The sequence below is a fragment of the Sciurus vulgaris genome, assembly GCF_902686455.1.
Source record: "Sciurus vulgaris genome assembly, chromosome: 15".
Classification (NCBI taxonomy): domain Eukaryota; kingdom Metazoa; phylum Chordata; class Mammalia; order Rodentia; family Sciuridae; genus Sciurus; species Sciurus vulgaris.
The window spans coordinates 82915557-82928179 of NC_136476.1; the positions used below are offsets into that span (position 1 = coordinate 82915557).

Below are 12623 nucleotides of genomic sequence, written 5' to 3' on the forward strand. Positions count from 1 at the left end.
TCATTGGCGAGGTGTGGCACCAGCAGTGCTGGGAGCATCAGAGAGCCCAGTCTGGGGGTGCGGCCTAAGAGGGGATGGTAGATGAGATCCACGTGTAGATCTTATTTCTAGGTAGCGTTTCTATCATATTCCTATGCTTCTCCTTTATTGTTTGATCTTCACAATCAGGCCTTTAGAACAGTCAGGCAGGTGGTATGAGCTCCTTTGGCCTAAATGTGACAAGCTTCAAATATGGGTGTCCTGGCCCTCTGGGCATCTCCCCATGATGCTGGCATCACTTCAGATTCCGAGTACAAAAGCAGTGTGTGTGGAGGACTGAGCTGACAGGGGCAGGGTTGGAAGGTGTGGCCCCAGCTTCCCTAGAACAAGCTGTGTGCACGTGGTAGATTCCCAAGTGCCTGCAAGCCCATCCTCCCATGTCCTCTCAGCCGCCCTGCTCTGGCGTAGTCTGCACCACTCCACTGAGCCCTCAGCAGGCACCCTGCTTAGCACTTTGCAGGTATGATCTTGTTCAGTCTTCCAGGCATCCCATTTTCACCCAGAGAACAGTGAGATGACTTGTCCAAAGACCTGTAGCTTAAAAATAAATGACGAAAATATAATAAAACAAACAAACTTTGGAGAAAAAAAGTAACATAGCTAATGAGAATTTGAACCCAAGTCTGCCTAACTCTAAAGCCCCTGCCTTTCAACCACCGCAGATTCTGCCAGAAATATCACTTCCTTTTGTCTTGAGGACATGATGGTTGTGTCGTCTTGTGTTGATTTCATCCTGTACACCCACAGCAACAAGAAGGCAGGGAATCATAGCATACTTTGCTTTTTAGCCCAGACTTCTCCTGACCTCCTCCATTCTGAGGCAACACATGAATCAGCAAGTAGTTTTAGAGAGACAGGAAGTCCTTTCCTGTGGGTAGGAGTCTTGCCCCAGGTAGGGAGTCGACACTTAGATGACCCACTATTGCTTCCACTCATGTGGATAATCCAGAATGATCTTTGAGAGTGTACTCACTGTGTACTGTACTCCTTCATCTGCAGATAAATACTATTTCCCTGTGGCCTCAGAAGGTTCTGCATCCGATAAATGCATGCTTGTATTTTGCAGATGATACCACAGGGATACGCTCAGTTTATACTGTGTACCAAGGGCACGAGATCATGTTCCATGTTTCTACCATGCTGCCGTATTCCAAAGAGAACAAACAGCAGGTATGTGTGAACATTGGCTCTTTGAGAACACCAGCCATCAGTGACTTGAATGTGGAGAGAGCACCATAATGCTGTCACAGAATTGGAGACTGGGCATAACTACCGTGGAATATTGCTACCAATTTAGGGATGCTTTTTATAGTCTGTACCCTTTTAACTTTCAACAAGACTTTGGAAGCTCTATTCTCACTGATACTATCACCACAAAGAAATAAAGGGTCAGAGGTAATAGTGTGCGTGTGTGTGAACATGTTGATGCTTTTGCACGTGTGAGTGTGGTTTCATAGACTTGTATTAGTCTGTATTGTGCTGCTATATTGAAATGCCTAAGTACTTCACAAAGAAAAGGGGTTTATTTATCTTACAGTTGTGTAGATTCAAGAGCATGCCACTAGTGTCTGCTCAGCTCCGGTGAGGACCTCATGGCAGATGGTGTCACAGGAACTGGCATGTATATGAAAGAAATCACATGGCAAGACAGGAAGCAAGAGGGATTCAGGGCAGTACCAGGCTTATTATAACAACCCGTTCTTGCAAGATCCATGAGAACTAGAACAGACTCCCATGAGAAAGTATCAGTCCCACTTGAAGACCTCGTCACCTCCCACGAGGCCCTACCTCTCAAGGGCCCTGCCACCTTTTGACACCACACAGGGGCCAAGCTTCCAGCACATGAGCCTTTGGGCGACATGCTCACACCACAGTGCATAGGTGTTGCCTTTCCTCAGTGCTCCCTCGGTCTTGCCAGAATGAGACTTCAGGACATAAAACAGTGGATCCTACGTGGTAGTTGGCAAGTGTTGTTTTCCAGGCCAGTGCAGGTTAACCCTGGGTGTCTGCAAGGGCAGTGCCATGCTGGGAAACTGCCTGCACGCTCCTGGCGCACCCCAGAGGTTGGCCGTTTTCAGGGAGAAATTTTCCAGCTTAGACACGACAGAGGCTGGGGGCTGGGGTTCCATTTCACCATTTAGGAGATTCTTTCACACTTTTCCACATTGAAGGCATCAGTATGAGGAAGCATCACTGACACACATGGACGGGAGAAATAGGAACCTGGAGAGAGTGTTAGGGCTGGAAAGCCTGGCCCCCCAGCTGGACGCCCGACCTCGGGCTCCAGGACCACACTGGGCGCTGTTCGCGCCTTCTCCTCGCAGCCTTCCTGCCACGCACGGCTGGCACCTGTTCTCTTCCTCCTGTTTCCAGGTGGCAATGGTGGAATCATTCTCAGCTCCTCTCTTTTGTCTCATCCTGTGTTCAGTTTGTCTGGAAATCCCACTTGCTCTACCTTTAAGATACGTCTGAACTCTGGCCACTCATTACACTTGTCTCAGCCACTGTCACCTCTCATGGATCATGCAGTAGCCTCCCTGTCTCTCCCTTGTCCCCTGACAGCCAGTGTCTCAGTCCAGCAGCCAGAGTGAACCTTAAAATGCAGGTCAGGTCATTTCCCAGGAGAAAACTCTCCCTGGCCTCTGACCCTGTGCCTTCTCTCATGTTCCTCTTATTTCCTCATCCCACACGCATGGGCTTTCCTCTCTTCTACCACGAGATCCTGACCTGCCCCGGGCCTTTGCATCGCTCTTCAGTGCCACCGTGAGCTCTCTCCCCAGCCCTCCACTGGGCCTCCCCGCGCCTCTTTGCATCTGCTCAAATGTACTCCGAAACTGACCTCAGGGCCTCTATCTTAAAGCACCAACCCAACCCAACCAGCCCTGGGGCCTTAAGCTGCCCTTTCTTCCTGTTTTTTTTTTTTTTTTTTTTTTCCCCCCACTCCTTTCCAACCTCATGCAGGTTATTTATTGTACTTGTTTTTTCTGCTTTGCTTGCTGTGATTCTCTGGGCCCCTCCCCTGCCAGAGCGTAAGTCGGGCAGGGACTGTTGTCTACTTGTTCCTTGCATATAGTGGAAGCTTGGTAATTATTTTTTTTAATATTTTTAGTTGTTGATGTGCCTTTATTTTATTCATTTACTTATATGTGGTGCTGAGAATCCAACATGGCCTCACACGTGCTAGGCAAGTGCTCTACCACTGAGCCACAACCCCAGCCCTATTATTTTTTTAAATACATAAAAGCTTGCTGAAACATAACTGATATGCCGTGCAGTTCACCCTCTTAGTGCACAGCTCCGTAGACATCCGTGTTTTCATGGGTTATCCAGCACAGTCACTTTAGAACATTTTCATCACTGGAAGAGAACCCCTCTCCCTCAGCTCTCCTCTCCCACCCTACTGGTAACCATGAACCTGTGCACTGTCTCTGGATTTGCCCATTCTGGACTTTTCCTATAAATGAAAATACATTGTAGCATTTATTAAAATCCCCTTTTGGGCTGGGGATATAGCTCAGTTGGTAGAGTGCCTGCCTTGGAAGCACAAGGCCCTGGGTTCAATCCCCAGCACTGCAAAAAAAAAAAAAAAAAAAAAAAAATCCCCTTTTAATTGCTAAATAATTTTCCGTTGTATGACTTTATACCACATTTTGTTCAGTCACCAATTAGTGAATTAATAATGACTTTTAAAAGATACTTTTAGTTGTAGATAGACACAGTACCTTTATTTTATTAATTTACTTTTATGTGGTACTGAGGATCAAACCCAGCACTCTACCACTGAGCCACAACCCTAGCCCTAATGACTTATCTTTTGTGTGTGTTAAAATACGCATGATGTAAAGTTTGTGACCACTGTTCTGTGTACAGTTCAGTGGCATTAAGGACTTTGACATCAGTAGGCAACTATCACTACCACCCATCTCCAGAATGTTTTATTTTCTCAGATTAAAACCTTATACCCATTAAATAATAGTTCTGTATTTTCCCCTCCCACACCCTCTGATGGCCACCATTCTACTTCCTGTCTCCTGACTACTCGAGGTTCCTCATATTAATGGAATAATACCTTTTTCTTTTGCATTCAGCTTCTTCACTTAATGTGATGTGCTCTGGTTTCATCCATGTTATAGCATGTACCAGGATTCCCTTCCTTTTCAAGGCTGAGTAATACTCCATCATGTGTATATACCGCATTTTCTTTATCCATTTATCTGTCAACATTGGGTTTTTTTCCACCTTTGGCTTTTGCATCTCTGAATATACAAGCATCCAATTAAGTCCCTGCTTTTTTTTTTTAAGTCCCTGCTTTTAATTCTTGAAGAATATATCCAAAAGTGGAACTGCTGGATCACATGGTAAATCTATGGTCAATATGGGGGAGCCTCCATGTCCTTTTCCACAGGGACTATCCTGTTTCACATTCCTGTCAGCAGCACACCCAGGTTGCAGTTCCTTCTCGCCTTTGCTATTCTGGGTGGCCATGGAGTGGGTGTGAAGTGGGTCTCATTTTGTTCACACCTCCTTAATAATCCATGATGTTGACTATCTTTTCATTGCTTGTTTTCCATGTATAAATCTTCTTTGGTGAAATACCTATTTAAGTTGTTTGCCCTTTTTAATTGAATTTTTGTTGTTGTCATTGAGCAGCATTTTTTTTTTTTATGAATTCTGGATATTGACCCCTTATCAAATATATCATTTGCAAATACTTTCTCCCATTCTCCATGAGCTGCCTTTTTACTCTGTTGACAGTGTTCCGTGGTATACAGAAGTTTTCAATTTTCAATTTTGATGTGGTCTGATCTCTTATTTTCTTCTTCTTCCTTTTTTTTTTTTTTTTTTTTTTTCACTCAGAATTGAACCCTGGGACACTGTACCTCTCAGCCACATCCCAGCCCTTTTTGTCTTGCATCTTGAGACAGGGTCTCACAAGTTGCCCAGGCTGGCCTTGAACTTGCGATATTCCTGCCTCAGTCACCTGAGTTGCTGTGGTCCTTTTTGAGCCTGGCCTGGGCAGCTGTCTAGGGTCACATTTGCAGCAATTATTCATCACTGCACTATCCAGCCAGCCATGTTCAAGGCGAAGGCCAATAAACCCCACCTGTCAGGGAGGGTCATGAGAAAGAATGAGTGCCTGTCTGTAGTCCCCCACCACCCAGAGCTGAGGACACACGGATGCAGAGGAACAGAGAGGCATTGTGGTTGACCAGATAGGCAAAGGCTGGGCACAGGTGGGCAGTAGCCCCTGTTAGGTGAATGCAGCATTATTGGTGACAGCTGCACCCACTTGCTCACACACCGTCTGTGACAGCTTTTGCCACAGAAGCTGGCTAGCTGTGAAGAAACCACATGGTCCTCAAAGCTAAAAAATTACAGTGTGACCCTTAACAGAAAAAACTTGTCAGCCTGGGTCTAGGAGAGATCATTTTGGAAAGGTTATCTAGAGTCAAATTAGGTAGGTCCATTGTTCTCATCAAGTATGTGCTTCAGAATTAGCTAAGGAGGGCTGGGGGATGGAGGGGGGAAGAACTAGCTAAGGCATTTGTACACATTTGAGCCCCATTCCTGGGAAATTCTGATGCACTCCCTTGTTCAGTGCCCCGAATGCCCAGCTCAAGAGATGAGTAAAGATAAACTTGATAGGAGCAGATGAATGGGGAGGGAATGGAGGCCAGGAGGCTGGTGAGGAGGCTTTTGTGGAAGTGTGGACAAGAGGAAGTACAGTTCTGAGTCAGGAGATGGGCTGGTGAAATGGGAGGCCAGCGGTCAAGGTCGGCTGAGGGTCCAGCTCTGCTGGCTGCTGTGGATTGTTGTGCTGCATCTTGTTTTTCAACTCTGCTGAGTTTGAGAGGCTTCCTCAGTGATGTTGTTTGTGCTCACTGCAGGTGGAAAGGAAACGCCACATTGGAAACGATATTGTCACCATCGTGTTCCAGGAGGGAGAGGAGTCTTCTCCCGCCTTCAAGCCTTCCATGATCCGCTCCCACTTTACCCGTATCCTGAGCCCTGGTTGACCACTCTGGTTTAGCAGCCTCATTGGAAATCAGTGACTTCCACACGTTATCACTGACATGTTTTTTATTTTGGGGGGTTTGTTTTGTTTTGTTTTGGTGGTACAAGGAATTGAACCTAGGGGTGCTTAACCACTGAACCACATCCCCAGTCCTTTTTTATTTTTTATTTTTTATTTTGATCAGGGTCTCTAAGTTGCTTAGGGTAGCTTTGAATTTTTGATCCTCCTGCTTCAGCCTCCCAGGCTGCTGGGATTACAGCCATGCACTGCTGCACTCGGCATTGATATATTTTCATTGCTGTGGTGAGTCCCAGAGTTTAGGGTTTTATTCTGAGGTTTTGCCTTTTTCTCTTTTCCTCTGCCTCCATTGAGTTGTGGATAGATTAGCTCTCGGAGGATTCTTGATTTCTGAAATACCTTTCCTTTCCTCAGGTAGTCTTTGGAATGAGGGAAACTTCCTGCACCCTTTAGTAGTAAATGAATTAGAAGAATGATAGGTAGTGAATCATCTGAGAAATTTGCTTTATGTATCAAAATTTGTAAGTTAAAATAAAAAGCCAAAATCATTTTTCGTGGTTAATTCTAAGTACTGACCTGCTACGTTATCACCTCTTAAAATCTGAGAAGTGAGTTGATAATATTTTAATTTGCTTTCCCTAATCACTGTTCAGCTCATAGTGCTGGCAAATGCCAGTGATGAGACTGATGTCCACTGCATTGTCTGAGCCTAGCTGGGCCAGACAGCCAGGGAGCATGAACTTGGCCAGTCCAGAAGATACCGGATCACTACCTGCTTGCTCTGGGCCACAGGCTGTGATAGTGAAACCCATAGGTTGTCCACAGTATGTAAAAGACAACAAATAGGCATTTCCAGAGTAAATTTGCTCTACTTGTTCATGTTCCTTGGAGACTCCAGTAACAACATCTGGAGATGGGCCTGTGAGACTCTTTGCTTTGCTTTGTCCCTTACACCCTAGAATATAGCACATAAGTAAATGTTTAAAACTGAAGCTGCCATACTTCTTCTAAGAGGATAGAGAGGTAGGATTCTGAGAATCCACCTGCTTTATGGATTTTTCCTGTCCTCTTCACTGCTCACCAGGATGGCCTCCCTGACCACTGGACTGGGACTCACATTCCCTCCTTGCAGCAGCAAGTCCCCTTACAGGTTATAAACTTCCCAGGTGCAGCCCAGGAGGGGAGTGAGGCGGCTGTAAGTGGCCAAGTCAGTTTTTTTAGACTTTCCCTTCTTTGTAAGTTTTAGATTTGCGGCTTGGCACGTTTGTTTCTGGACAGGGATGGCAAGACTTGTTAGTATAGAGTCTATTCCACCAAGCCAAGGGCCTGGTGGCTTTGTTGCCCTGGCTCCGGTAGGCTGGGAGAGAGAAATTGGTGGAGCATGGAGAGAGAGGCCACTGGATATGGTTGTGCTATTTTGATTTTTTAACAGAACTTCATCAAGATATCATTCCCATACTAAACAGCTCATGCTCTTCTCTTCTCAGTGCCGGGGATGGGACCAGCTCTCCTCCGCTGAGCTCCACCCCCAGCAGTTGTGCTATTCTGGGGTTGGCAGGCTCCAGCCCGAGCTCTGTAGACTGCTTAGAAGCTGTCACCAGCCACATTGGCTTGTTCTATTTTGTTTTGTCTACCAAAGCCAAGAGAGAGAGGGAAGGTGTGTAGTGGAAACATTTAAATTGCTTTCCCTCTCAAATATGTGAGATGAAATATATGACTAATTTTGTGCTGGAATCTTGTTTGCTCTCTCTGCTCGGTTGGCTGCTTCACTTCATATCTTTATTTACATTGCTCTCCTGACAGCTTTGGAAATGCAACTTTTTCCCAGAGCAGGTCCACACAGATGCTGGACCAGGCAGGGGGCTCTCCCACTGTCCTCTGGGCTGTCTCCTGTAAAGAAGCCACGGTTCTGTCCCAACCCAAGGACCATAGGAGCCCTAACCACAGAAGGGCTTTTCACAGCACAAAATGTCCACTATGAGCACCAGGGTTGTTGATAATTCCTTAACCAGCCCCACAGATATCTTTGCCTTAGTGAGGTATGACCAACAAAATGACAATTACAGGTGGGTGACGGCTCATCTCACTTCTTGGCTCTGATTCTCGTGTCTACGTGTTAATTTGGCATTGATTGATTGAGATTCTTGATATGCATATTTCTTGATTGATTTAATAGTGTCCTCACCTTCAAGGCCACCCCCCCTTCAGGAAAAACTTGCTCCATGTAGTGTTCCTCTATGCAGTGGGCCCAAAGTTCAGGGCTACTTTGATATTTTGTCATACTCTACATGGGAACAAATCGGAAAGGTTTGATCTTGGTCAGAGCCACTTTCTGAGGCTACTGTCTCCTTCCTGTACCCTTCTCTGCTCAAAAATTAATCTGTTAAAAGGTATCATGTTGTGTGAAGAGGGTGAACTTCAACCAAATAGAGTTAGGTTTGAATCCCAGCCCTGTCACCTGTTGACTTTGAGACTTTGTGAAAGTGTTGATTTCATCGGAGCCTCTACCCCGCCTGTAAGCCGTGGGTGTGCAGGGGTGGCCACTGACGCTCTTCCTGGGGTCTGGCCTTGTGCATAGCTGGTGAGCTGGACCACAGAGGGTGCGGGAAGCCTTGGACGCAGCCCTGAAAGCACATCAACTCAGCTGGAAAGGAGGGTGGGGCTGTGGCAGAGGTTGCTGGACACAGTGAAGGGCAAGATACTAGTGATCTTTGAATATAAGTCAACTAATTCTGGAATGTTTTCTGTGTAGGCTGAAAATATTTTCAGAAGAAAGTGTACCACTCTTTGGCCCACCCTTGCCATCCCCACCCGTGTTCACAGATCACCAGGAATTCAGGGACTTTTTGCTAGTGAAATGTAAGTTTCTGTTTTGGAATGTATATGCAAATTATTCTGTATCAGAATATCTCTTCAAATTCTCTTGGAATGCTGCGTAAGAAAACTCCGTTGTTTAAGCATTCTGTGTTCTGTTGATTCTTCCACAACACACCTTTGGTTTCTGGCAGTGTTGTGTAGCTCTTTTCCTGGGTCCTCATCTACAGCTACCTCCCACCTCACCTGCCCTGGGATTTGGCCACCTTCACCCCACACAGCACCCAGGGTCTCCAGTTAACCTGTCCACCTGGGATCTGGGTGCAGCCCCTGTAGTCTCTGCTTGTGTATGTTTGTGCCTTTGTCACAGTGGCATGGAGGGGAGGGCAGAGGGACTGTGATCACACTTGGGGCTGAGAGTGTGTGAGACAGGCAGGACGTGAGGGTGTGCAACTCCTGCCTGCCCCGAGCCTCACTAGCCAGTGAGCATGTGCCTTGGCTCCACTGATGATACCCCAAGGCCTCGCTTTGAGTCCCCATCTTCTGGACCACAGAGTTCACCATACACACACACCCCTGGTGTGTCCCTTGGTCATCCTCTCTGGAAGGCCAGGGAGGGACTGTCTCCGGTGATCAGAAACAAGTCTTTTGACTTCACCCACTGTAGCCTCTTCATGGAGAGCAGCTTGTGAGCCCCAGGGCCCTGGCAGTGCCACTCAGTCTGTGCCCTCTGTGAAGAGGCCACTTCTACCCTTCTGCCAGGCACACTGGGACTGCAGCTGCTCTGCTGGCTGCCTCTCATCCTCTCCCACCCACATAGTCTACCTGATTGTGTCGCTGTTGCCGTATAGTTTGGGTGGGAGCATTTGGAAAGTCTCCTGAGCCCTCTTCTGAGTTCATCTCACTTGGCCCCAAAGTAGCACTGATTGAGTTCAAATCTTGGAGTCCTTCATGGGCAACTGCTTCTCCTCTTCCTGTCTTAATCCTCCTCAGAATTGGCCAAAACTGATCCCACAGGCCAGGGCCAGGGACAGATGCAAGTTGTCCCTTCTTTGACTTCCTGTCTCCCCAGTTTGTCCTCATAGTCTTGCACAGGAATCTTCCCTCAGCAACCACCAAAAGCTCCCCAATCTGCTCGTGTAGTTGGCACTTGAAGGAATGAGTGTCACTTAACTCCAGTCACCAGAAACATCCCAGTGTTAGCCAACTGTTGATAACCACCCTTCCTTCCAGAATCCCTCTCCCCTGGTGAATGGAGACGTGGGGCACATGTTGGCCAGGCTCCTTCTGTGTCCCAGCTGGCCCAAGAGTTGTTACCTCCCATGCTTTAACCTGTTCCTGGGTTTCAAGGCAACAAGTACCCCTCCAATGGAAGCAGAAAACTCTACAGACCATTTGAAAAAGATGATGGTTCTGTCTCTTCCTTTCCAGTGTCTGTGCCCTTTCTTTGAAACGTTGGAACAGGGGTCATAAACTGGAAAGCCTAGAGAGGTGGCGAGGGAAAACAATGAGGGAAGAGCAGGTGGAGGATGATGGGGAGCACTAGGAGCTGATACAGACTGGAGAAACCCCTGCTCCAGCCAGTGCTGCCTTTCAGGAGCATGAGCCCTGCATTACCAGATATTCTGAGTTTTCAAAACAAACCAGACTTCAGAAATTTCTGTGGGAATTGCCTGATTTAAACAGTGGTGTCCATGTAGTTCAAGCCCAGAGGATCAGATGAGAGTGAGAAACAGAGCCAGCAACAAGGAGCCGGCGCAGCAGCTCGCAGCCCAAAGGGCCTCAGAGCCCAAGGCACAGGAGGTCAGGGAGGTAGGGAGCCTGTAGTGCTTTAACACTAGACTGGCTAGAGAGCTGCTCAGCAACTCAGGGATCCAACTCATAAGTGGAATCCAACCATTTAAATGGAGCCACTCAGCAGAGTGATTCTTTGGCTCCTAAAGATGGAGGGAAATGAAATGAGGGGTTTCACAGATCTGACATTGAACATGTAGAAGGTAGACAGGCAGAGAATATGCGAGCTGTAGGTGATGAGAGGTCATAGTGCAGGGACAGAGCCTGGGGCCAGGAGTACCAGGAGGGATTGATGGACTGACGGCATAGGAGAAGCCCTGGATCAGAAGGCTCTTGAATTCTCAGGAGGAGTTAGCAAAATGGAGGAAGTAGGCCAGGTAGAAAATGCCAGTATAACAGGAAGTGGAATTTAAACAAAAATCTTGACCTTTTCCCTTAGTTGACCAAAATAAATTATGGATTTCTAAGGTAATAGGAAAAATAAAATCCTTAAACCAAAACCCCCAATCACAAAATTAAAGAAAATAATAGCTGTGCACATTACTTAAGTTTCTTAAAAGGGGCCTTGCCTGGCATAGTGGCACATGCCTTTAATCCTAGTGGCTCAGGAGACTGAGGCAGATAGATCTTGAGTTCAAAGCCAGCCTCAGCAATGTAGTGAGGCCCTCAGCAACTTAGTAAGACCTTATCTCAAATTAAATAATGTAAAAAGGGCTAGGGATGTGGCTCATGAGTAAGCACCCTTGGGTTCAATCCCTGGTACCAAAAAGAAAAAAAAAAAAAAAAGAAGAGAGAGCAATGTCTCGCCACATATAAGCTTAACTTGTCCCCAGCACACAGATCCTGTCCAGGGGATGCCTGTACCCAGAGCTCCATTTTTCAGTCTATAAATGCTAACCTTCCTTTGACTCACTTGTAGGAAGAAACTAATAGTTAATATTTATTCAATTTAATGTGCCTAAACCTATACTCACTCTTTATAGGTGTTATCTCTTTTAAATGGCAACAACCCTTAAGGAAATATGACTACACCCATTTTACAAGGTAGAAAACAGGCCCTAAGAAGCTCAAAATTTTTCTTAAGAATATACAGCTAGACTGGGCATGGGGGTGCACACCTGTGATCCCAGCTACTCAGGAGACGGAGGCAGAAGAATAGCAAATTCAAGGCCAGCCTGGGCAATTTAGTGAGACCCTACCTCAAAATTAGATTTAAAAAGGACTTGGGAATACAACTAAGTGATAAAGTGCTTTCCCAGCATGCGCTGCTGTAGGACTGAAGAGGCTGGACATCTGAGGAATTTTATTGACTGCTGGGTTCAGAGGTGGCTCTTGCCTAAGAATTCTTCCTCTGAACCAAGATTTTGGAAAGTCTTTGAACTTTATACCCAGTGGGAGCAGGGGTTTGGAGGTTTACATAAAAATATTTTTTTTCTTTCTTTGAGTTCTCAGAAAGTGCTTTTTTAGACCAGACAAAGGTCTTTACCAAGAAAACAGAGATAATATTCTTTGTACGAGCTTAGAGATTCTCTGTCACACCTTTTGTGAGCAAACATGTCATTTACAAGAAAGAGGAAACTACCAGCCATAATAACCTCTGCAGATATCCTGCTAATCTAACAAGAGGAGAAACTTAATTATGGCAAGAGTCTTGGGATGGTACTTGGTCTACTTTAGCGCAAGACTGAGAAAAGAGAGAGCACAGCTAGTAGCAGAGCTGGGGCCCATACTCAAAACTGCCAGACTCCTGAACTCTGTTGCATACTTCCTGTTCTGTGCTCTAATGTGTGACTGTACTTTCTACTATATTGGCTTTTAGTGTCTGTAGTTCACTAAAACCCTACCTCTTTCCAGAAGAAACTTCCATTAGGCTAAGAATCCCTGTACTCTGTTTAGATGATTGTCATATATTTGCTGCATTTCATTATAAAAATGACATTTA

The 12623-nt window shown here is 46.1% G+C and overlaps 1 protein-coding gene across 1 annotated transcript in view; it reads left to right on the forward strand.

Moving 5' to 3' along the window:
• Positions 1 to 12623, forward strand: part of GARNL3 (GTPase activating Rap/RanGAP domain like 3) — a 151960-nt gene that overhangs the window by 100502 nt on the left and 38835 nt on the right. The window contains 4 exon segments of the mRNA XM_079112895.1: positions 1106 to 1209; positions 5928 to 6036; positions 8094 to 8139; positions 8826 to 8932. Of these exon segments, the coding sequence (XP_078969021.1) occupies positions 1106 to 1209; positions 5928 to 6036; positions 8094 to 8139; positions 8826 to 8932 (366 nt within the window).